This window comes from Felis catus, chromosome B3 (assembly GCF_018350175.1).
Source record: "Felis catus isolate Fca126 chromosome B3, F.catus_Fca126_mat1.0, whole genome shotgun sequence".
Taxonomy (NCBI): Eukaryota; Metazoa; Chordata; class Mammalia; order Carnivora; family Felidae; genus Felis; species Felis catus.
This window is the reverse complement of record NC_058373.1, coordinates 40,150,813-40,178,144: the sequence shown is the minus strand read 5'-3', so window position 1 is coordinate 40,178,144 and position 27,332 is coordinate 40,150,813. Positions and strand designations below refer to the sequence as shown.

Below are 27,332 nucleotides of genomic sequence, written 5' to 3'. Positions count from 1 at the left end.
TTAACGTTAACAATAGACGTCTTAACCACTCTGTACACTTAGAAAATTCCAAAGGTTTTAGGACCTATATGCTAGAAACAGGACCAAGCCCAAATATATATTTCTTATTATAAACCATAATTTCAGGCTTAATCACGTGGTTAAGTGGTGTCGCCCAGGTTTCTCCATTGGAGTGTTAGCATTTTTCCCTTCCCAAACTCTATTGTCAGAAATGCTTTGTGGTTTTAATTTACATTTCAATAATGACTAATGATGTTAGATATCTTTTCATGTGCTTCTTTGCCACCTATATATCTTCTTTGTGTCCAAATGACTTTTTAATTGGGTTGTTTAATATCTCATCCATGAGTTTTTAGAGTTCTTTATAAATTTTGGAAGTGTTTCAAGATAAATTATAGACATCACTATACTTCCCTCTAAATACTCCGTATGCATAACATTCACTAGAATTCAATTTCTTTGCTTAAAATGAAATATACAAGTCTTAAGTTTATATTCACTGGGATTTGACAAATTTTACTTCAGCGTAATCCAAATTACTGTCAAGATGTACAACATCATTCTGTTGATTTTTATGATCTATCGATGGTTGCAATCCATTTGAAAAACAGTGCTCTAAACAATCTAGCTATAATGCAATGCCTTGGTAGAAGCTCTGGGCTATAAACAGGATTTGCAAACCTCCCTCACTAAAATATTGCTTCTGGAACCAAGAGACCATCTTTCTGCTGACCCCTTTTCCCACCCTGGCCACTTCTGTCTGTTAAAGAACAAAATCCAAGTGAGTAAATTTAAAGATCTAATTGGCTTTATTCAATGATTCATGAATTGGGCAGCATCCCACCTAGCAAATAGAAAGGAGCTCCAGGGAGCTGTATAAAATCAAAGACTTTTATAGGCAAAAGGAAGTGGGGCAAAGAAGTTATTCCAGCAAAGACTGGATTGTTTTAGGCAAGATCACCTTCCTTCAGGGGACAGTGGGGGTGGTCTATCAGGTGGTTGTTTGTTTTTTTTTAAGTTTATTTATTTGGAGAATGAGGGAGTGACAGAGAGAGGGAGAAAGAAAGAGAGAGAGAGAGAGAGAGAGAGAGAGAGAGAGAGAGAGAGAGAAAATCCCAGGCAGGCTCTGCACTGTCAGTGCAGAGCCCAATGCAGGGCTCCAACTCATGAACCATTAGACCCTTAACCAACTAAGCCACTCAGGTGCCCCTGTCAGGTGGATTTCCTCCCTATTATTGACCAGGAAGATCCAGACTGACTGGCTAAGATGACTTATCTGGGAGAGGCTGAAGCTGCAGTTAGCTTAGGTATTAAAGTCTCGATTTGGTGATGGGTGGGCCTTAGCACAGGTGACTCCATTTTGGGTCTGTTTTCTCCTTTTTAACACCTCCTAGTCCTTGCAGACCCCATCAGCTCTCACTCCTCCCCAGAAGGTTAGGAGGTTATCACCTAGAGACAGACACTGGGTGCTTAGTCACCTCCTTCTTCTTTTGGGGCCGTGTCAAGGTAAGCAGATGCTAGAACCTTATAACAATGTCCTGTGGTGGGTAGTATTCTGAGGACTATTAGTGCTATACAACCTCACCTTACATCCCGAATTATTTTTCAGCAAGTAACAAAACTTGCTGTAGAGGATGCTGTCCAACCCCCTCAGCCACCCACTGAGGTAGTCAGGGGTTATTATCCTGATTTGACCTATAAGAAAATGGAGGCTTATAGAGGTACAGATAACTTGGTCAAGACCAGACTGCATTGCTGATAAATGCTGGAGCTGGGATTTGAACTCTGGCGTCCTGATTCCTACCAGGCTCTGTGAGGCTGAGTGGGCACTTGTGGTTTTACCATTTATATACTGTGTTGTTTCCATGGTAAAGCTGTGTTCTAGGTTGCAAACATTCACCGTTTGGGAGACAGCCAGTGGGTGAGAAGGGTCCTCCTTGGTAGACTGTAGGGACCACCCTGGGCTTGTTTCCAGGATGGCCTGACCTTACTACACTGTGCAGCCCAAAAAGGCCACGTGCCAGTGCTCGCATTCATAATGGAAGACCTGGAGGATGTGCCCCTGGACCAAGCTGACAAGGTAAGAGTGGCCTCAAGGCTGTTTGTCCTTTCCGTTGGGCTTGGGGCTCCTGGGGCCACTCCTGCCCATTCCTTAAGTGTATCCTTTGAGCTATGAGGGTAGTGCAGACTGGACCCTCCCTCAGGGAACTGCGGGCCTAGAAGGGGCATTAGGGCACAAATGAGTCAGATAAAGGAGGAACATGATCAGTTCCCTCAGAGAGGTTCTGATAAGGACTAACTAGGTAGGTTAACGACGGGAGCCACTGCTTTCTGCTTCCTGGAAGAGGTGGCATTTGGTGAATGAACTGGGTTAATGAACTGGGTTTTGTTGGTAAGATTGGAAAATGGGGAGGTTTTATAAATAGAGAGGAGAGCATTGCTAAAGCTTTAGAGGTAGAAAAGGGCCCTTTGTGTGTGAGTTTGGATGGTTTGGGATTTGGGGAGTGAGAGCCAGGGGGCTTGTTGGGAGCCCCGCATGGAAATCTCCACTGACTTCAAGCCTCAGAAATCTGTCCTTTATTCAGTATGCAGCAGGGAGCCACAGAAGGATTTCAGTGGGGGAGGAACCCCACCCAGTGGGATCTTGTTGGAGAGTTCAGTCTGGGCTTTCCAGGGAAAGCATGTAGGGTAAGGGGAGGGGAGAGCTTCTGGGTTGGGAGAGGCCCTCCGCAAGCCCAGAGTAGTTGGCTAGGTGGGCAGGGTGGGCGTGCCCACTGCAGGGTGCAGAAGGGCCACTTTCTTCCCCTCCCCCGTCAGCTGGGAAGGACAGCGTTTCACAGGGCTGCTGAGCATGGGCAGCTGGATGCTCTGGACTTCCTTGTGGGCTCTGGCTGCGAGCACAGTGTGAAAGACAAGGTACTGTAACTGGGTCCCAGGGGAGGGAGGTGACCAGTGTGGCACTCGCGGCTGTGCTGCCTTCTTCTTCTTCGTCTTCTTCTTCTTCTTCTTTTAAAAGCTTATTTATTTTGAGAGAGAGCACAAGAGATCACGCATGCGAATGCATGCAAGCTGGGGAGGGGCAGAGAGAGAGGGAGAGAGACAATCCCAAGCAGGCCCCGCACTGTTGACACGGGGCTTGAACCCATGAGCCATGAGATCATGACCTGAGCTGAAATCAAGAGTTGGATGCTTAACTGACTGAGCCCCCTAGGCGTCCCTTACCTGCACCTACTTCTGACTCCAGTGTGCTGGAGGGGCAGGCAGCTTAAGGATCAGAGAGTGTCTGATGTTCACCCAGCAGCCATTTCTTGAGCACATGCTATGGGTCCTCCCTGTGCTGCTGGTGAGAAGCACAGATATCCAAGAGTCATAGTTTTTTTTTTTTCTTAAATTTTTTATATTTATTTTTGAGAGAGAGAGCGAGCGAGCAGGGGAGGGGCAGAGAGAGAGGGAGACACAGAATCAGAAGCAGGCTCCAGGCTTCACACTGTCAGCACAGAGCCTGACATGGGGCTCGAACCCACGAACCGTGAGATCATGACCTGAGCTGAAGTCAGGCGCTTAACCAACTGAGCCACCCAGGCGTCCCCCTAAGACATAGTTTTTCACTCAAGGAACCTGATGCCACAGCCCTAATGGAAACCTGTGATCAGAGTAGGGAGCCAGGATGGCACATCTTTTGGCTGGTGGTGCTGCCTGGAGTGGTTTTGAGCAGCACTGTGATGCCCCTGAGGATGTCTATTGTTGGGGGTGAGGGGAAGAGTTAGGGGGTGGTGGTGGCCCCACACCTGCTGGTTATTTACTTTCTTTGTGATTTAGTCATCTACTATGGTTATGGCAAAAATAGAATGAGAGCCGGAGGAGGGAGCAGTTCGTTCAGGGTGGAGAGTTTATTAGCAGGATTTCACCAATCTGAGAAGAGGGGAGGGCTGGGGATTGAAGAGGTGACCCTGCAAATGACTCCTATCAGGGGCCATTGTGAATCATTAGGCAAGTATGTTGCAGCAAATCCTAAACAATGCTTCCAACAAAGGGACAGACTTCATTATTTTTTTATTAAAAAAAATTTTTTTAAGTTTATTTTGAGAGAGAAATAGAGCACAAGCGGGGGAGGGGCAGAGAGAGAGGAAGAGAGAGAGAATCCTAAGCAACTTCATGCTGTTAGGCTTAGGAGTGGGACTTGAACACATAAATTGTGAGATCATGACCTGAGCTAAAACCCAGAGTCGAAAGCTTAACTGACTGAGCCACCTAGGCAACCTGGGACCGACTTCATTATTAATCTTCTGATTAATGTGCTTGGCCAGCATAAAGGAGTTCTGTTTATAAGTTAGTGACAGAGAGCTCATAGATAAATTCGCCACAGGGTCTTAGAACTGGAAGTGTTCTTCATTAAGGGCCAATTCAACATTCTCATTTTATAGATGTGGAAACTAAGGTCCAGAGAGGGGGATGCTTTAGCCAAGGTCACACAGCAAAGACAGAGGTTCATCTGGGTTTGGAATTAGTAACCTAATGTCCAGCCCTGGGCTGCTGCCTCTCTTCAAGCTGCCTCATGAGGCACTAAGCCCTTGGGGTCTGCACTCAATCCAGCTGTCCACACTCATCCTTTTGGTCCTGAGAATCAGATCAGGCTGATTTCCTTCATTCTGGAAACATGGGCTGAGCAGGTCACGCTCTGGACTAGGCTGTGGGCCAGGAACTGGGAGTACAGAGAGGAGTAAAGGACTGCGCCTGCCAGGACCCATCTACCCAGGAGGCAAAAACATGATTGTACTCAGGGTGCCAGGAAGGCTGGAGCACCAAAACCGGAAACCAAGCAAAGCCCAGCTTTGATGAGCTTACCCAGAATCTTGCAATCAGAAATTCTAGAAAGAAGATTTTAAAATTGCATGCCCCTGTTATGTTTTGTATTTTCAGGTGAAAAGTGTTTTTATTTTGAATTTCTTTGAGGGAGGAGGCATAGTAAGCTTCTCTGGGCTCTGGGCCACTGAATGTCTGACTCCTGCTAGGACCCCATGGCCTGCTAAGGTAGACCTCTGAGAACCCTGCCCCCCCCCCCCCCCCCCCCCCCCCCCCCCCCCGCCCCGCAGCAACACAGGGCACACCACAGGCCTTGTGATGATAAGGAAGCTTTGAGAGCCCAAGAGAGTGATTAGTTCCACTGCGAACAAGGAGGAGCTGCTGACAAGGCCTCCCAGAGGTGGACAGGCTGGGCATCCTCACAGGAGGAGAGAAGACGGCAGGCACTGGGCCCAAGGCCATGGCCTCCTTCTGCCTAGCTCCCCTGCCTCTGAGCCCCCCTGCCCTGCTCAGATAGAGAGCTGAGTGCTCTGTTAGGGGGTCTGTGCCACCTGCACCCTCAAAGAGCATGATGTGGATATTTATAACCCAGAAGGAGGACAAAACTCTGCCCCTGTCTCCACAGTCCTGCTACCTGGGGCGTGTGTTGGCCCCCCACGGCTCACCGCTTCCTTTGTGTCTCTTTGAACACAGACTTCACAGCGTGGCCACCTTTCCACAGCCTGGTCCTTGCTTGCAGCAGCCAGGCAGCTGTGTGCACATCTGCAGAGAAGGTGAGAAAGGAGTGAACAAAGCTGTCCAGGGGATATTTCATTGTTGTTAAGAGGATGTTTTAAACCTAACTTTTAGGGGCGCCTGGGTGGCTCGGTCGGTTAAGTGTCCGACTTTGGCTCAGGTCATGATCTCAAGGTCCATGGGTTCGAGCCCTGCATCGGGCTCTGTGCTGACAGCTCAGAGCCTGGAGCCTGTTTCGGATTCTGTGTCTCCCTCTCTCTGTGACCCTCCCCCGTTCATGCTCTATCTCTCTCTGTCTCAAAAATAAATAAACGTTAAAAAAAAAAAATTAAAAAAAAAACAAAAAAACTTAACTTTTATTTATTAACACAAAATGGTAATGATCATAGAAGAAATTTAAATGTTTCATCTTGCAGCCCAGAAGGTAGTTATAGTTGTTTTATGTATGTGTGGACTTACCTTGAGGGGAGGTATGTCTATGTCTGTTTAAAGTACTCCTTTGGCATTGGCATATATTCACACCCTCATTGGGCCCTTAAGAGTTCCGTGCCTTGGGGCACCGGGATGGCTCTGTTGGTTAAGCGTTGACTTCAGCTTAGGTCATGATCTCATGGTTTGTGAGTTTGAGCCCCCTGTTGGGCTCTGTGCTGATAACTCAGATCCTGGAGCCTACTTCGGATTCTGTGTCCCTCTCTCTCTGCCCCTCTTGGCTCACAATCTGTCACTCTCTCTCTCTCAAAAATAAATACAACTTTAAAAAAGTTTTTTCAAAAAGAGTTCTGTGCCTGATGTGACTATCTTGATTCCTTCCTCAGGAAGGTGCTGAGGTAGACCAGGGCTGAGGAAAAGACCTTGAGCTAGAAGCCCCCATGACTGGTAGAGTTAGATATGTCCCATAGCCCTTGTGGGTATGATGAATGGCTAAAGCTGGATTATCTCTTCTCATGCCTTTGTGGGTTCCCTCAGGGGCCACTGCTCTGGTCTTCTGTCTGTGGTTCTTCCTTAGGGACATACTTCTTCTCTGGCTGGTCCCTTCCAGCTCTTCTCCTTCTTGCTTGGGCCCCTTTACCATCCACTTGCCCTCCGCAGAAAGATCCTTTTAAGGACAATCCCACCAGGGGCACATGGGTGGCTCAGTTGGTTAAGCGTCTGAGTCTGGCTCAGATCATGATCTCACAGTTTGTGGGTTCAAGACCCACGTTGGGCTCTGTGCTGATGGCCTGGAGACTGCTTCGGATTCTGTGTCTCTCTCTTTCTGCCTCTCTGTCCCTCCCCTATTCCCCCCCTTCACTTGCTCTCTTTCTCTCAAAAATAAATAAACGTTTTTTAAAAAATTTAAAAAAAAGGACAACCCCACCTGACTACCCTTGACAGGAGCCAATTGTGATACAAAGAAGTTGGGGAGCCTTTGCCCCACCCAGTGGCACCACCTCTCTTGGCTCTGTTGCTGTCACCTTTAGACTTCTCAAGTGTGAGACAACTACCAGCCCTGTGGCTCTCAAGTTCCAGGAGACACATGTCAGTCTCTCCATCATAGTATTTACTCATTGAACAACTATTTTATTGAATGTCTGGCACATGCCCCAGGCCCCAAACATTGAAGAACAAAGTAGACAGAAATCCCTGCCCTTGAGGCATTTATGTTCTAGCAGGAAGAGTCAGACAATAAACAATAAGCAAAGTATATAAGCAAATTATAGAGTGTGTTAGGTTATCGGTGCTATGGGGGAAGAGGGAAAGAAGAGCAGAGCAGGATCGGGGATCAGGAGGACACGGGGTGGAAGTTGCAGTTTTAAAGAGTGTGGTCAGTGTGGCCACACTATTCGGTGAGAAGCTACCATCTTGAACTAGGCCATGTGGCTGGCTGCCTGGGCACAGCCTGAGTGCAGAGGAGAGCCTTGGCCTTGAGCAGGGGAGGGGATGGATCTAGGAGGGACTGGCTTTAGAGAGGGGCGTGGAAAGGTTTGTTGTTTTGTTTTGTTTTTTCCCCAAGTAATGTATCTGCCTTGACATGTAATAGGAAAAACCAGGACTTGGCCCTTGTAAGTGCCCCTGGTTGTAGTTTGAGGCACACTTCTCAGGGGCAGGGAGATACTGGCCCAGTGTTCAGGGCTGCAGTTTGTTATACACTTGCTCTGTGACCCTAGATAAGTCACTTCCCCTCTTTGGAACTCAGCTTCCATATCTATAAAATGAGGGTGGTTCCAGCAGATCCCCGTGGCCTTCAAGGGTCTATGATTCTACTGGTCCCTCAGGAGCCCTTCTGCCTGCAGGAGGGGAACACAGCCCTTCACCTGGCAGCTAGCCGCGGCCACCTGACTGTGTTGCAGCGACTCGTGGACATCAGGCTGGACCTGGAGGAGCAGAATGTGGTGAGTCACTACCCAGAAGATGCAGAGATGCGTGATGCTTGCTCACTCCCTGCTTTCAAGGAACCCCAGCCTGTGGTGCAGCCTGATTTTCCCCTGCTAGAGACTTTCTGGAGTAAAAGGGAATAGAGAGAGGGCAGGGGGTGAGGCAGCTTGGAGGGTGAGAACATGAGCAGGGGTGTGGGGGCGGGAGTGAATAGATCACATGCTCCTCAAGGTGAGAAAATCAGGTATGGGGCTCAGGGAACCACAAATAACCCAGGTTATTGTCCTGAGTAGCATGGTGGTGGAGAGCTTCAATAGCCCTGGAGCCATGGTGCCAGGGGGGCCTTCTCATCTGAGGGTCTGGCCTCAGCCTCCCTGCCATCGTCATACCTCTCCCCTTGTGTTTCAGGAAGGTCTGACTGCCCTACACGCAGCGGTTGAAGGCAGCCACCCTGACTGTGTGCAGCTGCTCCTTGAGGCTGGGAGCAGCGTGAACGCCCTCACCCAGGTAGTCAGGCCTCCCCAGGACTAATGTCTTCCCTTGGCTACTGAGCTCGCCCTGACCCTAATTGTGTGGGAATAGAGGCCCTGAGGGCAGGCCCAGGGTGTGGTCTTGGCTTCTCCACTACTGAGCACTGTGACAGTGGGCAAGTTACTTAAATTCTCTGAGCCTCATTTCCCAAAATGGAGATGCTATGTAGTTACTTTTTTTACATTGCTGTTGAGGAGTAAATACCCCTCATGGTGTCTGGGATGTATTAGGAGCTCAACACCTGTTGGTGTCTTCTTATTGCTGGGTATTTGGTAGTTCATGAGTCCCCTTTATAACTATTACTTCAGAAAAATTTCCCGTGTTTTACCTATGAAGAAACTGAAGCTGTAGAGAGATTCAGTGCCTTTGCAGGTCACAAGCTGGTAAGAAGCAAAGCTGAGTCTGAAAAGCCCATTCCCCTGACTCCAGAGCTCATGGCCTGGAAAGTTTGCCCTGTGTGTGAAGGGGCCACACCAGCCCTCAGAGCTGGAGCCTGGGAGAGGCCTCCTCTCTCTCACTACTGTATTCCTTAAGTCAGCTGTTGGAAATTCTCCTCTGTGCCCTGGAAAGGGAGGTTGTAGCCTTTCTTTAGGTAGGAAGTTGGTGTTTTTGTTTTGTTTTGTTTTTGCTTTTTGTTTTTAGAGCAATGACCAATAATCTTTCTTGGCTGATTGAATGGCTTCAGGATCTGGAATTCTCTATTTGTTCTAAATTCCAATCAGAAGGCGATAATACTAATAAATAAAAATAATAGCAAAAATAGTTAAAAAGCAGAGGAATTAAAATATGCTAAAAATGTTTAACACAAAAGAAGGCAGTCAAGGAGAAGCAGAAGAGCAAAAAAGACAGGAGACATACAGAAAATAAATAGAAAAATGGCAAATGTAAATTTAATAATGATATCAGTGTTAAAGTCCCCTGAATGTGAATAATGCTTAAAAGTCACAAAACACTTAATTTGCAGAACTTCCCTAGCAGGTAGCACCCTCTGCCCCAGGGTGTCGGGGTGATGCCAAGGCCCACCCAGAGGGGGAAAGCACCTGCCCCAGGGCACCCAACTATGTCCTTCCATCTGCCCGACATTGCTCTTTGGTCAGCAGCCCTTTCTCTGTGCCCAGCACAGTGCTCAGTACTGAGAGGGGGCAAAAGAAGTGAAATGTCAAGGCTCTCTCCCCAGCAGTAGCAGCATAGGAGTTGAGAGACTGGGGAGGTGGTGTCCAGCTGGCGGTCATTGGCAGGGCTGGAGCTGCCCACTGCACTGGGCCTCATGCTCCAGCCTTGGCTTGAGGTTTCTGGCAGAAGGCACATTCTATTTGGACACTCCCACCCCTTGCAGGCTCTCTGAGAAGGGGGCTGACCCAAAGCGATTACATTTCCCATTGGGAGGTGGACTGGTTCCCATTCACCCTTGTGCACTCATCTCAGATAGGACTTTGGGAGGACGACCAGCTCGTCCCACTTTGCCCCATACTGGCCTGGTTTTGAAAGTGAAAGTCCTGGGGAACAGTCTGGGCAGTCTGCAACAGTTGGCTACCTAGAAGGGTCTGCCCGGAGGAGTGGAGGGGTATTTCACGTGAGCTCGTCGTTTGGCCAGGGGCGTGCTCTGATTGAAGCAGAGCACTTAGAAAGCCCATCAAGGTGAAGCCCTTGCACTGGCTCTGCCAGGCTCCTGCCTGGGCACGTTGAGACCCACTCCAGCAGGTGTGCACCAGGTGGGGTTTACTCTGTACTGGCAAATCTTATTTGTTCCCCTCTTTGATGTACATTCTCAAGTTTGTGAAAGGAGGCACGGAAAAGCTCAGACCACAGTGAGCTCCTCTTACCAGTCACCAGGCCTAGGCAAGGCATTGATTTCTCCAGCTTCAGGGTTTAATGGGGTAATAGTCCCGGGGTTGTGAGACATAAATGGAATAATGGATCCCAAAGCCCCACTGTGAGGGGCTTTCAGGACATTGCACTGATGCCTGTTTCCCTCTAGAAAAAGCAAAGCTGCCTCCACTACGCAGCCCTTGGTGGCTCTGAGGATGTGGCCCGGGCCCTCATCCATGCAGGAGGCCACACCAACATAGCTGATCATGTAAGTGTGGGGGCTTGGGTTGAGGGGGGTCCCCACTGCAAAGTCTTCGTGACCTCACTGGTGAAGCACAGCAGGCAGAGATGGGCACTTTAGGTCCTTGGGGTTGGGATGGGGGCCAGGACTGGGGGACCTGGCCACATGAGGGTGGGCCAGATAAGCTTCTAGCTAGAACAGGGTTAGCAACCAAGTTGCATTTCCTCCCAAGTGAATTATCTGCTTGTGTTCTCCACTCATTTATCTATTGGGACCTAGTGATGATCTTTCATATTACAAATCTAGCCTCTTGGTTGTTCATTTTGTCCTGTTATATTGTGTGGTATACTCACAGGTGACAGTATATCCTGTGGTTAAGACATGGACTTTGTCAGATAACCTGGCTTGGAGGCCTAGCCCTGCCATGCACTGAACGACCTTGGGCAAGTTGCTTTGACCTCCCTGGGCCTTTGTTTCTTTATCTATAGGCACTCTTATTATTCCCATTATGTAAATGAGGAACTATCTGTTGTTTAGATTAGAAAGAGGTCATATATTTAAAATTACTGTAAAAGCAGTATAACACAATTCTTTGGAGTATAGAGATCCCTAATCCCAGCACCCTAGTAAAGCAATGACTTTTCCTTATTCCCTACCAGTTTTCCTCATATGTGTGGTAACTAGGCTAAGGCAGAATTCTGGAAAGGGTGATGCTTATTTGTTTTTACCCATAAAGACATCAGAAGTTTGATTCCAGTCCAGTGGAGATTATGCAGCTCAGGTATCAAAGGTTACGAGTTTTTCTAGCAACCATTTTTAATGCCAGATGTAGTTCAGTGACATCACACTTAACGGTACCTCAACTGTTTGGTATTTAAGTTGTTTCTACCTTTGCCAGGATAAATGATGATTTTATGAACATTTTTTTTTTTTTTTTGAGAGAGAGAGGGTGCAAGTGAGCGAGGGTGGAGAGAGAGAGAATCCCATGAGGGGCAGAGAGAGAGATAGAGAGAGAGAAGTGGGCATCACCCAAAGCGGAGCTTGAGCTCACCCAAAGCAGGATTCAGTATCTTCTAGTTATGATTTGATTTTTTATGTTTAACTCTTTAATTCTCCTAAAGTGTATTTTTGTATATGGTGTGATATATTACTCAATAGATTTCCCCTCCAATTTTTTAATACTTCTATGTCAAGTGAATTTATTAAATAATTATAACATTTCTTAGTGCTTTTTCCTTCTTTCCTTTATCACATATTTGCAGTTTGATATATGATGGGCTTTATATCTGGGCAAGTGATTCTCTTTCGGTAAGTTGTATATCTAATCTTGAGCTGGTACCATATTATTTTAATTATTATTGCCTTATAATTTATTTTAAAGGCATATAAAGTTAGTCTCCTTTAATTATCCTTGTCTCTTAGCATAATCTTTTATCCTTTTGTATTCTCAAATGTTTTTTTCCCCAGCTGAAATTTAAAGTATTTTTTCAATGAAAAAATTCAACTTAAGGATACAAAATCAATGTACATAAATCTGTTGCATTCCTGTATACTCATAATGAAACAGCAGGGTGAAATTAAGAAAAAAAATTCCATATCACATCAGTAAGAGAAAGTATAGAAACCATATGATCATTTCAATAGACGCAGAAAAGCATTTGACAAAGTACACATCCATTCATGATAAAAACCCTCTGCAAAGTAGGTCTAGCGGGAACATATATCAACATAATAAAAGGCTTTATATGAAAAGCCCACAGCCAATGGTGAAAAACTGAGAGTTTTCCACTAAGGTCAGGAATAAGACAAGGATATCCATTCTCACCACTTTTATTCAACTTAGCACTGGAAGTCCTAGCCCTAGCAATTAGACAACATAAAGAAATAAAAGGCATCCAAATTGGTCAGGAAGAAGTAAAACCTTCATTATTTGCAGATGATGTGATACTACATATAGAAAACCCAAAAGATTCCATCAAAAAAACTACTAGAGTTGATAAATGAATTCAGTAAAGTCACAGGATATAAAATCAATGTACAGAAATCTGTTGCTTTCCTATACACTAATAATGAAACCGCAGAAAGTGAAACTAAGAAAATAATCCCATCTGCAATTGCACTAAAAACAATAAAATATCTAGGAATAAACTTAACCAAAGAGATAAAAGACCTACGCTCTGAAAGCTATAAAACGCTGATGAAAGAAATTCCAGACAATGCAAAGAAATGGAAAGATATTCTATGCTCATGGGTTGGAAGAACAAATATTGTTAAGATGTCCATATTACCCAAAGCAATGTACAGATTTAATGGAATCCCTATCAAAATACCAACAGCATTTTTCACAGAACTAGAACAAAAAATCCCCAAAATTGTATGACACCCAAAAGACCCTGAATAGCCAAAGGAATCTTAAAAAAGGAAAACAAAACGGGCGGTATCAAGTTGTATTTCAAAGCTGTAGTAATTAAAACAGTATAGTACTGGCATAAAAATAAACACAAAGATCAATAGAATAGAAAGGAAAACCCAGAAATGAACCCACAATGTCATGGTCAATTAGTTTTTGACAAAGGAGCAATGAACATACAATGGGAAAAAGTCTCTTCAACAAATGGTGTGGGGAAAGCTGGACAGTCACATGCAAAAGAATGAAACTGGACCCCTTTCTTTCACCGTGCACAAAAATAAGCTCAAAATGGATTAAAGAACTAAATGTGACACCTGGAACCATAAAAATCCTTGAAGAGAGCACAGACAGTAATTTCTCTGACATCAACCATAGCAACTTTTTTCTACTTAGGTGTCCTGACACAAAGGAAACAAAAGCAAAAGTAAACTATTGGGACTACATCAAAATAAAAAGTTTCTACACAGTGAAGGAAACAGTCAACAAAACTAAGAAGGTACCTACAGAAAGGGAGAAGATATTTGTAAATGACATATCTGATAAAGGGTTAGTATCCAAAATATATAAAGAACTGATACAACTCAACACCCCCCAAAATAAATAATCCAATTAAAAAACAGGCAGAAGAAATGAACAGACATTTCTCCAAAGATGACATATGGATGGACAACAGACCTATGAAAAGATGTTCAACATCACTCATTGTCAGGGAAATGCAAATCAAAACTACAATGAGAGATCACCTCACACCAATCAGAATGGCTAAAATCAAAAACATAAGAAATAAGTGTTGGCGAGGGTATGGACAAAAAGGAACCCTCATGCCCTGTTGGTGGGAATGCACACTGTGCAGCCACTGTGAAGAACAGCATGGAGGTTCCTCAAAGCCTACTGATGATGACATTTGGTCTGATGAATGGAGGCACCATGATTTATTAACCTCCTCAACTGTGGTAGAGCATCAGGTTTACTTGCTAATGCAGGTAGCATAGTTTTGTGCATATGACCTCTTTGGGGGCAAGATTCTCAGAAATAGGGAATTTGAGGTCAAATATTGTGAGCATCTTTCTAGCTCTTGATACGTAAGCCGAACCCTTCCTAGAAGTGTTGTGCCAATCTGCAGAGTCACTAGCAGTGTCCAGGCTGCTTGTTTCTTAGTCCTCTCACCCGAAGTGTGTATTAGCTTTTTCGTTTTCTCCCAATTAAAAAAGACCCCAGGAGTGCCTGGCTGGCTCAGTCAGAAAGAGCATGGGACCCTTGATCTTGGAGCCATGAGTTCAAGCCCCACATTGGGTATAGAGATTACTTTAAAAAATGAACACCTGGGTGCCTCAGTCTGTTACTCAGTGTGAGTCTTGATTTCATTTTAGGACATCATCTCACAGTTCATAGGTTCAAGCCCCACATTGGGCTCTGCACTGATGGTGCAGAGACTTCTTGGAATTCTCTCTCCCCAGTGCTCTCAAAAATAAACAAATAAATAAATAAACTTAAAAAATTAAGATCTTAAAAAAAAAGAACAACACAGGACCTTGTGAGGAAACTGTTGTGTATCTTGACTATGTAGTGGATACATGAACATACACATGTGATAAAATGGTGTAGAACTAAACATACATGTACAAATGACTACAAGTGAAGCTGGGGGATCTGAATAAGATAGTGGATGTTGTCAGAGTCATTATCCTGCTTGGGATATTACTAGGGTTTTGTAAGATATTACCATTGGGGGAAAGTGGGTGAAGGATACGCCAGAACTCTCTGTATTATTTCTTAATTGCATGTGACTCTATAATTATTTCAAAATAAAAGTGGAAAGTTCTGCCCTGTTAAAAAAATTTAAAAGTCTCTGGAAGGACACACATAAAAGCAGAGATTTAGGTTACCGATGGGGTTTAGGAGTAGGGAGTATGAGCAGGTGTGTGAATGCAGGTAGAAGAAAGCTTTTCACTAGATACCTGTGTACTTTTTGGTTCTTTTGGTTTTTATAAATAAAATGTAAAACAACTAAAAGCCATATTTGCTCTCTTTCCACTCCCCTTTCTGACCACATTCCCCCAGATGGGTTTCCAGGACGACCGAGGCTATATCCAGTGTATTTGGTTGTTTTATCTCCATGGCCTTCTGCTTCCTGGAAAGCCCAGACTTGTAGTCCTGGACAGATTTCCAGGCTCACCTGAGTTGTGCATTTGAGCCAGTTTCTAGTCTTTGCCCGTTCACTGTCACAGCAGACCTTTTTGGGGCCTGACTTTTATTTCTATTATCTGGCAATGATCTGAGGCCATTGTTGAAGTTGAAATTCTTATGGTAGTTTTTACCTGTGTTCAAATTTTTTTTCTAGATGTGTTTCAGAATAATTTTTGGTATTTATTGAAATTTGAGTTTGGGATCACGTTAAGCTTATAAATAATATAAAATAGTCATCTTTGTAATATGTTTTTTTATACATTTTTTTCAATGTTTATTTTTGAGAGACAGAGCATGAGCAGGGGAGGGGCATAGAGAGAAGGAGAGACAGAAGCCGAAGCAAGCTTTAGGTCTGAGCTGTCAGCACCGAGCCTGATGCAGGGCTCAAACTCACAAACCATAAGATCATGACCTGAGCCTAAGTCAGATGTTTAACTGTCTGAGCCACCCAGGAGCCCCTCTAATATATTTTCACTAGGAGCATGAAGTCTTGCCATTTCTTTATGTCTTATTTTATATCCTTCAGTGATGTTATATAGCTTTTAGTTTGCCTTTGATATGTCCATTTCCAATTATACTCTACTTGATATAAATACTTGATATTGTGAATATTTTTTTAATTATGTCATTTCTTGTAGCATTCAATATAGGAATGCTCTATGACTTTTAATTTTACTAAAGTTTTTTTTTTTTCTTAGGGGGTAATAGCTTTTTTAAACCTGTCTAGATATACAATCACATTGCCTACAAATAATTGTATAGTTTAAATATTCTTTTCCAATATCAATAAACCTTTTTTTTTTTAATTTGCTGGCCTAAACTAATAGACATTGGTAGTGGACATTTTTGGGGTGTGTGTCTATGTGTGTGTGTGTGTGTGTACTCTGTTCTGTAATCTTTTTACACTTAAAATGTGAGCCTGTTTTTCCACCATCAGTTTTTTGGCTTTGTACTCTTCCACTATGTGTGTGTCATTATATCACTTCGAGGGAAGGATGCTATTGCAGTATCTCTACTTTGCCATGTGGTCAGGCATCAGAGGGGACAACTGATGAAGGAGTCTTCCAGCCTTGAGTGAGGCCTTGGATGTGTGTTGCCTTGGAGTGAGGTCTCTGTTCTGGTCCTGGCTGGCTCCCTCGTTCCTTCCTTCCACACATAAACAGTAATCAGGCACCTACCTGAGTATTGAAGGGAGAAACTCCAATAACACAAGGTTCCTATTAGCTGTTGGGCAAGTCACTTACGTCTTGTGAACCTCAGTGTTCTTGTCTGTAAGTTGAAAATACTAGTAACACCATTCCTATATATACTTCCTAGGTTCGTGTGTGGATTCAATAAGATATTAGAGAACTTTAAGTGTTGTTGCTACAAGGGACCTCAGCAAACATTACTTGCTAGGTGAAGAGGAGCAGAGAAGGGAAATGACTTGCCCACAGTTCCACAGTGAGTTTCTGGCATAGCAAGGTCTCAAACTTGGGTCTTCAAGCTCCCACCCACCTTGAGGATCAGTTTTGGGCTCCAGGGATTCAGCCTTTGGGGTTATAGATTCCTCAAGCCACCCATGTCCTCTGAGGAGCAAGAAGGGACAAACCTAGAAGCACTATATCTACATACCCCTCCCTACTTCGATCCCCCAGCACCAAGCTGTGCTGGACAGTCCTGGGAGGGACCGTTCAATTGATTCATGTGTTTTCTCCCCCAGCAGGGAGCCTCTCCTATGCACCTCGCTGTGAGGCACAACTTCCCCGCCTTGGTCCAGCTCCTCATTGACGCAGGCAGTGACCTGGATGCCACTGACAATGTAAGCGGTTGCAGAAACCATCTGGGCACCCTCCCAGGTGGGCAGGGCTTGGCTGTAATCTCCTAGCATGGCCTAGAGTTGAGGAATTAACTTTTTGAGCTTGTAAAAAGCTGTCTAATATTTGTTGAAGAGAACATCATTTTATGAACCACTCTATTTTGAACATTTTGGTGGTTTTCAAGCTGTTGCCATGGTCTATATAACACTGTAGTAAACATCTTCCTGCGTTCAACCATTTCCTTTTATTGATTCTATTTTCCTTTGGGAAAATTGCCAGGACAGGGGTGACTGGGGCAGTCTTGTGTAACAAGAAGCTTCTGAGTCCTGAAGTTGTGCTCAGTCAGGCACCCTTTTAATTCCCCATCCCCACAACTCTCCCCCTGACCATCTAGTAGTCCTCAGTGCCAGCACGTACAGCCACTAGTGGTGGAAAGCAGCTTTGCAGGATGTATCACGTACCTTCAAAATTGTCAGTATTTGCACTTCAGCGAATTGAGCCTCAAGAAATACATTAAAAGCTCATGCACAAAGATATCTATTGCAGCATTGCGTATCAATCTTCAACATCAGTCTTGCCCAAATATTTAATAAGAGAGAAGTGGTCAGGTAGATTATGGTTATAGATGTAGACTACTATGGAGCTGTTAAAAACAGTGTTCATAATATGTGGAAATGTTATGTTAAGTAGAAAAATGGATGTAAAATGTATATACGGGATGATCTCATATAAAACCAGTAAACCAAAAGCATTCTGCATTAAAGACTAGAAGAAATATATTAGGATCATTACAGAGGTTGACTTAGCCAGCAAGTGGTATTTTTTCCTTTGTTCTTTCTGCTTTTTTGTTTTTACCAAGTTTTCTCTGATATTAGGCTTATGACTAAACCCAGCTTACCCTCTCCCATAACTTCTTAGAGAAACTTTTTAAGGCCCAGGTAAGAGTGTACTCACCTTGGAACTGTCCTGGCTTTGAGTCTTGGGCCACTCATACATGCTTTTGTACTCCCCTGTCCCTTTGGCTTCTCCAGAGGCAGCAGACGCCCCTCCACCTTGCTGCTGAGCACGCCTGGCAAGACATAGCAGAGATGCTCCTCGTCACTGGGGTTAACTTAAACCTGAGAGATAAGGTACCTCTCCTCCCAACCAGCCTCCCTTTCAAGCTTTCATGGCTCCCTCTTTGCCAGAGACCCTATTACAAATGCCTCGTGCTCTCAGACTATTCAAGGCTTCCCATCCTTTATATACTAGCTCAAAAGCAGCCTCCTCCGGGAAGTCTTTCTGCCCCTCCATTACTTTCCCCTTCCTCCTCTGAGGTCCCTCAGGACTTGGCCTGCCCTTCTCCTGGTCTAGAATTGTGATGTGGTCACCTTCTGTTTCATGGCTCCTCAGACTTTGAGCTCCTTGAGTCGCCTGGTGGGGAGGGGGAGAGGGAGTAGAGGAGCAGGGTCCCACAGCCCCCTAAATATAGGACAGGAGTGGGGAAGCTACCTGGCTCTTTGTGCCTCTGGGCTGACTACTTCCTCAGGTGCTGGAGGTTCCAGACCAGCTGAAGATTTGGTCTGAGGCCGAGAATGTCACAGGCTCATGAGTGGAAGGGGCTTGCACCTGTGGCCCAGTATGGTGTGGGGAAGAATTGGGGGCAGAAATGGGCCCTGAAGCTGAATCTGGGAGGGGCTCCCTGCTTTGAGCTGGGCCCCAGGGTAGCTGGCCATATGTAAAGAGGAGCTTCCCAGCTCCCTGCAGGTGCCTGGAGAGATTGAGGCCAGCCCTGTGCCGGAGGTCTGGAGCGAAGGGCCTGGGAGCATGAAGTGGGGAGGGCAAATGGACCTAATGAACCCGTTCCCCTTCCCTGGGCTCTGGTTTCATCTGAGAAGTGGGGCAGGTAACCGCTATTTCAGAGGTAATGTTGAGGAGTTGTGTAGGCTGAGTTTCATAAGCTCTAAGACTTTCTAAATTCTAAAGAAACAAGAGGTGGTTACTGGAATTATTATTATTGCCTCGTTCAATCCTTCCCCATGCCCAGAAAACTTTTCTGCTCTCCGGTGTAGACTGCTGGAAACTGCTTTCCTTAGGCAGGAATGTTTGCAGTCAGTACTAGAGGCTACCCTACGCCCCACCTGTAGCAACTTTGGCTTCCATTCTTACTTCTTACTTGCAGCAAGGGAAAACTGCCCTGGCAGTGGCCGCCCGCAGCAACCACATCAGCCTGGTGGACATGATTATAAAAGCTGATCGCCTCTACAAATGGGAGAAGGTACTGAGACCCTGCACTTGGTCTCTCCATGTTGCAAAGGGACTGTGTGGGCTTGGCTCTAGGCTTTGAACCCCAGCCCTGACCAATTCAGGACCACCCTCAGTTTCTGAGGAGGTGATAATCCCTGCCTTACCTAACACCAGGGTTGTTTGTGAGCATCTGGAGATGAGTGAGCACCTAAACCACACTGAAACAAAGCAGACTGAGGTCCATGCCAGTGTGGAGATGTTACTGGACACTGTCACAGCCCCTGGTTGATGGATTCATGTGTGCATGCCAGCATGCATGAATAAAGAGATGGCAAGTTGGTTTTAGCTCACTGCCATCTTCAGGTGATTGGAATTGCTGTTCGGGGTGTTCTATTCAGGCAACTTTCTGAGCCCAGAAGGAAAGCGTGCTGGGATTAATTAGTGATGTCTGCTGAAGAACTGGGGAAGAGTAGCAGGTGTTAAGGCTATGTTTTTCCAGTCCTCAGGAAATGGGGGTGGGATGGGGTTTTTTTTTGACATCTTTGAAGGTTGTTTTTGTATGCAGAAAACAATTTTTGCATTTACTTGAGTTTTAAAAATTAATACTAAATTTATTATGAATTTTAAAACCTAGTTTTCCTTAAACTTTTAAAATCATTTTATAAATCTTTTTTTTTAATGTGTATTTATTTTTGAGAGAGATGGAGACAGAATGAGAGTGGGGAAGGGGCAGAGAGAGGGAGACACAGAATCTGAAGCAGGTTCCAGGCTCTGAGCTGTCAGCACAGAGCCCGACGCGGGGCTCGAACTCACGGACTGTGAGATCACGACCTGAGCTGCAGTCGGACGCTCAACAGACTGAGCCCCCCAGGCGCCCCTCATGTTATAAATCTTATTCCATTTATACAGCTACTATATTTTAGGAATTTTAGGAATTTCCACTTTCAAGGAAGCCTTTTGATTGTTTGGATCCATGTTTAAACTTAGTTAATTAAACTATCTTAAACATTCTAAACTGAGTGAATAATAGATTTTTAAAAGTACTTTGAATGCTTCCTAAATTCTTAAGTTATCCTAGTATATCCAGTAAATTAAACCTATAAATAAAGTGAGTCTCAAATATCTTAAACATTTCAATATTGTTTGCAAACTGAGTAAACTTCTCTTATACCTCTCAAATTAAAAAAAAAAATCACTATTCCAAAATTAGTTAATAACACATTTCAATAGCAATCATAAGATATTCTCTTTCATGGACATGCTAGATTCTCAAAAACATTATAGCCCCTTTATGTCTAACAGGTTACTCCTCAATGTAACCCCAAAATATTAATACCAAGGGCATGATTAACTGATTCATCTCTGTGCGTAATTCTAACACCTCAGACTTCAAAAGTTCTCAACGTCAAGGTGGTGGGGTGGTTAGAATCACAGCCTGCCCCCCACTCCCACCCTAAGGCCAGTTCATTCAGAATCTCTGGTGTGGGAACCAAGCATCAGTAGTTCTTAAAGCTCCTGGATGATCCCAATGTACAGATGCGGCTAAGAACACTGCTCTGAGGAACCACCCACATGAGAACCAGTCTCCCTGGTCACCATGTCATAGGTGACTGAACATTGTTGACCAGGATGTAAGATTTGCAGCTGCAGACACCAGAACTCACCTGAGCTTTTTAACAACCAGAACTCGGTATCCACATCCTTTAGTGGGGCTTACTTAGGCTTTGGAGGGTTTAACCGATGCTATCACATAGTTCTTTTATAACTTCTCATTTTATCACCTGCTTTGCATAGAAAGAATTCTGTAACCCCGCCCTTCACTACTTGTTGAGCTTCTGCAAATCTGCTTACGTACCTGATCCTTGGCTTGACTGGTGTTAGCCACAGCTGCTGAGTCCTTCTGCTGGCACTTGTGCTGTGAGAACACAGAGAAAAGAGAGGAATTGGGAAGGCTGCCTGGAAGAGATGGCATGTAGATGGTCTCTTGACTGTGGTGATGGGGTTGAGGGACAGGGAGGTGAGAAAAGGAGTTCTGGATGGAGGAACAATGTGAGCAGCTGGGGTTCTAGAGGTCAAAGCAAGGCACAGAGTGAGAAACCAGAAACCCCAGGCCTGTGATGATGCCAGTACCCCATCCAGGCTCCCGAGGGAGAGCCTGGCAGGGATGTCCCCCCGGGTGGCAGCTACACTTTTGGGATCTGCCCCACAGGATCACGTGTTGTGCAGGGACCCCAGGGATCCCTCTGGGAAGAACTTGACCTTTAAGCAGGACCATCGGCAGGAAACGCAGCAATTCCACTCTGTGCTGTGGCGACTGGCTTCCAGGCATCTGCGGCCTCAAGAGTGGAAGAAGCTTGCGTATTGCTGGGAGTTCACCGAGGCCCACGTCCATGCCATCGAGCAGCAGTGGACAGGTACCACCCGGCCTCTCCCCACCCCAGAGCAACCAGTGGGTGGAAGGGGGGCACTTGTGTGTTCAGTTTTCTGCATTTCTGGGGGAAAAAGCCAGTGCAACCTGGCAAAGTTGGATGGCAAGCCACATGTCATCGCCAACATCCCGTGTGCTCCTCCATCCTTCCAGGCCTTTGCTCAGGCTGAGCCCTCTGCCTCTCCCTCTCCCTTGACCTGTGAACTTCACATTCTTTGTGAATGAGCTCATCATTCACACAAACTAAAGGCACTCTCCATGAAAAGTAGAGGACTAGCTCTTGCCACCAGTATTTAACTTATACTTGGAAATGTTGGCTCTGGTACTAAGGGAGAAAACAGAAACAGAAATAAAGACTGAAAGTATTGGAAAGGAAGAGAGATTTACTAACTTCAGGTGCTATAATCCTATACATGAGCAGTCCAGAAGAATCAGCTGAAAAACTTAGCATAAAATAATTCAGTGAAATGGCTAAAGATATGATAAAGTATACAAACACCATAGTATTCCTATGTACTATCAGTAAGTGGGGAAAAATATATAGGGGTATTTTTGAAAAGATATTCCATTTACAATAGTGTTTCTAAAAAGAAGTATGAATGGCATATGAGTAAAACAGTAAAAATTAGTTCAACTATTAAAAAAAGACTTGGGTAAGTGGAATGACATTCTGTATTCTTGGCTAGAAAGTGTCAGGTAGACATTGATTTTTCCCAAACTAGATTAAAAATTTGAATCAGTTTTTTAAAAAGTTTTTTTTTAATGTTTATATATTTTACTTTATTTTTAAAACTTTTAAATTAAGTTCATTTATTTATTTTGAAAGAGTGAGCAAGCAGGGTAGGGGCAGAGAGAGAGAGGAGAGAGAGAATCCCAAGCAGGCTCTGCACTGTCAGCACAGAGCCCAATGCGGGGCTCAAACTCATGAAACTATGAGATCATGACCTTAGCCAAAATCAAGAGATGCTTAACTGACTGAGCCACCACCCAGGTGTCCCCAAAATTGTTTGTTTTAATCAAATCAAATCAAAATAGAAAGCTTTTGAAACTTGACTAAAGGATTCTAGAGTTCACTTGAGAGAATAAAGAGGGAATATTTAAATGAATATTCTGGGAGGAAAAGTGAAGAAGGTCTAATCCAACCAGACCCAACCTTTTATAAAGCTCCAATAAAGCATAGACAGATACCCGACATATGTTTTCCCAAACATAAAAATATGCACACCAGTTAGTGAAATAGAGCAGGGAGTCCAAAAGTAGCATCTATGATGGATAAGAACTTTCACAGATGATAAAGGAGTACTGGTAAATTATGGGGCTGGGGCGAGGAATAGTGAGTAAATGGGTCAAATGAAACAGCTACACCAAGGGCAGCACCATGAGGAAGTGCCTGCTGAATGTGCCAGTGAATGGACTGATTTGGCCCTGATGGCTGTGCCCAAACATGTGGGTCCCCAACTGGGAGAGCAGACCTTGTCACAGAGTTTAGTAACAAGTTAACGCCCTCCTCTGGCACTGAAGAGTGTGGGCAATTATTTTCAAACATGGCTGTACATTGGAATTACCTGGGAAGGTGTAACACTGCTTAGCGCCCAGGCTGCACCCAGACCCAAGTAGGTTGGAATCTCTGGGGAGGGTAATGGAACCCAGGTGTCAGTGTTTTCTAAGACTTCCCAAGGGTTTCCAATGAGCAGTTACAGCTAAGAATCACTGGTGCAGGGGCGAGAACATGGCCACCTGTGTCTCCCACTATGCTGGTTTTCTCATCTGTAAAATAGGGCCGCTAGCGTGCAAGGCACAGATGAGCAACCAGAGATGAAGGGAACAGTCATGTGCATCATGGAATCACAACAACAAGTGCCAAATCTTTCTCTCTTCAGAGCAACACCAACAGGATGCATGGTGGATGCTCAGGAGAAAGCCTGGGGTTGGAGACGTTCTAAGATACAAAACCTCCACCCTCACCCCATCTGAGGCTGTCTCTTCCCTCCTCTCCCCATCTCTGGGCTGAGCTCCACCGGAGCTTGGAAAAGGGCCTCTTGGCTCTTTCCCACCTGGACATGTGTACTACAGACATCTGCTCAGACTTGGCTCCTTCTCTTTCTCTCCTCATGGTCTTCAGGCATCAAGAGCTACCAGGAGCATGGCCACCGGATGCTGCTTATCTGGCTGCATGGTGTGGCCATAGCCGGTGAGAACCCCAACAAAGCACTGTTCGAGGGCCTCGTGGCCATTGGCAGGAGGGACCTGGCTGGTAAGAGTGTCCTCTGCTCAGGGCAATACTGGGCCCCAGAGTCAGAGCTGCATGGCCCACCCTGGAGTGTGACAGGGTCCCCAAAGTTCTGCCCAGGCCATAATGCTGTGGGGCAGCACCTTCCAGATTGCTGGTCCTAGCCTTGTCTACTGGAATTCAGGCAGAGCCCTGAGCAAACCACAGTACCTCCTGGCCCCCATTTCCCCATCTGTGCCATGAGGGTTTGGGCTCAGATGATGCCTGCAACTTTCACAGCCCCAAAGCCACTGGTGTTATCATCTCTGGCCCTCTGTACTTTGATTTTTGTTTTTGTTTCTAGTTTAAAATAAGGCTGGAACAGCCTATAGACTTCTTTTTTCACAAGCAGTAATATATATAGGCCAGAAGTAGCTTAATATGAGTTGAACCAGTCAGAGCTGGTCAAATAAATAAAATATCTGAGGCCATCACGACCTTTTGAGTCTGTCAATTCCAAAAGCCTGGTTTGAGATTCAGGGCACCCTGTGGAATCATCAGGCAAGCGAGATAAAAGGTTCAGTACTAATCCCTCATTAAAAACAAAATCAGCTCATGATGAAAGAACCTTAAATACTGTAATACACGTCCCTGGCATGGTGCATTACAGGGCTACCACAGGACAGGGTGTTAGGCGGTCACCAATAATAACGAAGGCTAGGTTAGTAAAAACATGGGTAGCATGTTATTGAGAGGAAAAAGGAAAGTCCCCCTTTGTAGTATCTCACAGCTGCTGCAGGCAAAGTGGGAAACAGTCACTTCAGAGTGGAGGGATTAGGGATGACTTTCTTTTTCAAAACGTTCTTAAATATTATTGCTCTATCTTTTTTTTAACACAAACTCTGGCAGGCAATTAAAACATTTTTAAAACCAGCTCTGTGAGGCAGAGCTTAGGCAACATGAAGTAATAGGATTCTTCTGTCTTGCAGAAAGCATCAGGAAGAAAGCAAATGCTGACCCGGGTACCCCCAGGAGGTGTACAGCCATGTAACTGGAGAGGCCAGACCTTCAGGGGCATGCAGACTCTGAATGGGGGCCCCTGAACAGAAGAGGACCACCATTTAAGGGCTTTTAAAAAATCACTGTTAACAGACCTCCAGCTGCTTGTACTGAAACACCCAGCCCTGCAGGACCAGCAGGCACTGTTTGTAATCTCTTTCACAGGGGTTAGTCCAGGGGCCAGTTCAGGTTTTGCAGGTAATCCCTTCCCACAGGTGCAGTCCTTTGCAGCTCTTGGAGCATCACAGCAGTCCCCTGAGATGCAAGGGCCATCTTTTCAGAAAGGACACTGAGGCTCAGAATGGATAAGCAGCTAATCGGCTGTTGAGGTCAGGTGCCAAACCCAGCATTCCTGTCTCCCCAACCTGGCAAAAGGACTCCAACTGTCACTTACAAAACGGACCTCCTTTAACTCATTCACTGGCTTTTAATGAATGCTGTGCTTACAAAAACAGTGTTTCTGTTCACAAGCTTATTTATATACTTTGACAGTTCTAAGAGGTACACACATTCTTTTTTTCCCATTTTGTTTAGAAATTTAATTTTAAAAATTTATTTTTATTATTTTTTTGAGAGAGAGAGAGAGAGAGCACGCATGCATGGGAGAGAGGGAGAGAGAGAATCCCAAGCAGGTTCCATGCTCGGTGCACAGCCCCACGTGGGGCTCAATCCTACAACTAAGATCATGATCTGAGCTGAAATCAAGAGTTGGATGCTTAACCGACTAAGCCACCCAGGCACCCCTAGAATTATTTTTAACTTTAAAATTTTATTTTGAAATCATTTCAGACTTACAAAAACATTGCAGAAACAGTATGAAGAATTTCTGAATATGCTTCACAATACAGCTTCCCCAAATATTACCATCTTACGTAATCACAGTATAATTTTCAAAACCAGGAAATTAACACTGATACCATACTATTAACTCATCTTCAGACTTTATTCCCATTTTGTTAGTTGAACCTTTCATGTCCTTTTTCTGGACCAGGATCCAGTCCAGAATCACATCTTGCATTTAGTTGTCATTCTTTTTTTTTTTTTTAAGTTTATTTTAAGAGACAGAGAGAGTGCGTGTGCACAGGGTGGGAGGGGCAGAGAGAGAGGGAGAGACAGAATTCCAAGCAGTCTCCACACCCTCAGCGCAGAGCCTGATGCGGGGCTTGAACTCCTAAGTTCAAGACCTGAGCCAAGATCAAGAGCTGGATGCTTAATCAACTGAGCCACCCAGGTGCCCCAGGGACCACTGTCTTAGAAAAACTCCCCACAGAGTTATCCACTGGGTCTGAGTCTCAGGAGGGAGAGACAGAATAAAAACTGTTAAAAGCTGAAAGGGGCTTCAACCGTCACACATGGCCAGTGGGAGGTCACAGTGGAACAATCCTCTGAAAGGCAGGCGGCATTATATCTACCAAAATTACAAATGCATTTGCCCTTTGACCCAGCAATCCCACGTGGAGGAATTTATCCTACAGATAAACCTGCAAACATTAGATACCAAGACCAATGCAAGTTAATATGGCAGAAATTGCTGGGCAGAGGGGTGTATGGGAACTCTGTGCTATCTGCTCAGATTTTTATTTTTTATTTTTACTTTTAACATTTTTGAGAGACAGAGTGTAAGCGGGGGAGGGGTAGAGAGAGAAGACACAGAATCCAAAGCAGGCTTTAAGGTCTGAGCTGTCAGCACAGGGCCCAACGCGAGGCTCAAACCCACAAACCACGAGATCATGACCTGAGCTGAAGTTGGACACTTAAGTGACTGAGCCACCCAGGCATCTCTGCTCAGGTTTTATTTTTAACTGTTTTTAAAAATAAAGCCTATTAACAATTTTTAAAAAAATACCTGAGGCTTATGAAAAGAAAGAAAAAGAGGCTTTGAAACCAACCTATTTTACACACAATCACCTATAGGACTGAGGCTGCACAGTCACAGCATGATTTGGACCCCCAGTGCAGCATGTGGCCTCTATGCCCTTCCTCTTCAAGTGCTGTGTTGAGGGGGAGAAACCTTCTCTTCTATATATTCCATTTAGGAAATGTATTTTGTACCACATGGGATTTAGACTATTTATCTGGATGAATTTTGTGAAATGGATTTTGTGTTTTGAGACGAAAAAGCAAGTTCTTAAAGAAAATAAAATTGAAATGTTGAAATACATTTTTCACATTCAATATGGTTTTTTTGTTTGGGAGAAGTATGGCAAAATTTCAAGTCAGACAAGCTGTTGTGGATTGGTTCTCTGTAACCACACCACTCAACTCACTACTACCAGTCAATATTTACTCAGTGTGTTCCATGCCGGGCAGTCTGCTGGGAGCTGGGCTGCAGAGCTGAGTAGCCACGGTTCCTGCCCTCTGAGACCTTGTGATGGGGTGAGGGGGGGCTGGGACAACAATAATGTACTATCATGTGTTGGGTGTATACAGAAAACTGTGGGATTTGTTCTTCCTCGGGGAAGGGAAAGGGGAAGAGAAAGGGAAAGAGGAAGGAGAAGAGGAAGGGAAAGGAGAGGAAGGTCTGAGAAGCTCACAGAGAA

The 27,332-nt window shown here is 44.9% G+C and overlaps 1 protein-coding gene and 1 long non-coding RNA gene across 11 annotated transcripts in view; one reads left to right on the top strand and one right to left on the bottom strand.

The window, feature by feature from the left end:
• The window catches only part of ANKDD1A (ankyrin repeat and death domain containing 1A), a 36,854-nt gene extending 11,443 nt beyond the window's left edge, over nucleotides 1-25,411 (top strand). For 2 of the 10 annotated variants that reach the window (XM_019832242.3, XM_045059160.1), the window contains 11 exons: nucleotides 1,976-2,080; nucleotides 2,818-2,916; nucleotides 7,794-7,910; nucleotides 8,302-8,400; nucleotides 10,403-10,501; nucleotides 16,774-16,872; nucleotides 17,902-18,000; nucleotides 19,032-19,127; nucleotides 21,306-21,510; nucleotides 23,647-23,778; nucleotides 24,723-25,411. In XM_019832242.3, the coding sequence (XP_019687801.1) occupies nucleotides 1,976-2,080; nucleotides 2,818-2,916; nucleotides 7,794-7,910; nucleotides 8,302-8,400; nucleotides 10,403-10,501; nucleotides 16,774-16,872; nucleotides 17,902-18,000; nucleotides 19,032-19,127; nucleotides 21,306-21,510; nucleotides 23,647-23,778; nucleotides 24,723-24,784 (1,212 nt within the window). In that variant the 3' untranslated portion in view covers nucleotides 24,785-25,411. The other 8 variants (XM_019832243.3, XM_019832239.3, XM_019832241.3 and 5 more) reach the window with 8 other exon arrangements.
• Nucleotides 5,090-21,313, bottom strand: LOC109500630. The gene is made up of 3 exons (XR_002158303.3): nucleotides 20,952-21,313; nucleotides 17,825-17,939; nucleotides 5,090-5,565 (listed from the first exon to the last, which is right to left on the bottom strand). It is a non-coding gene; the product is annotated as an uncharacterized LOC109500630 (long non-coding RNA).
• Nucleotides 25,412-27,332: the final 1,921 nt, after the last annotated feature.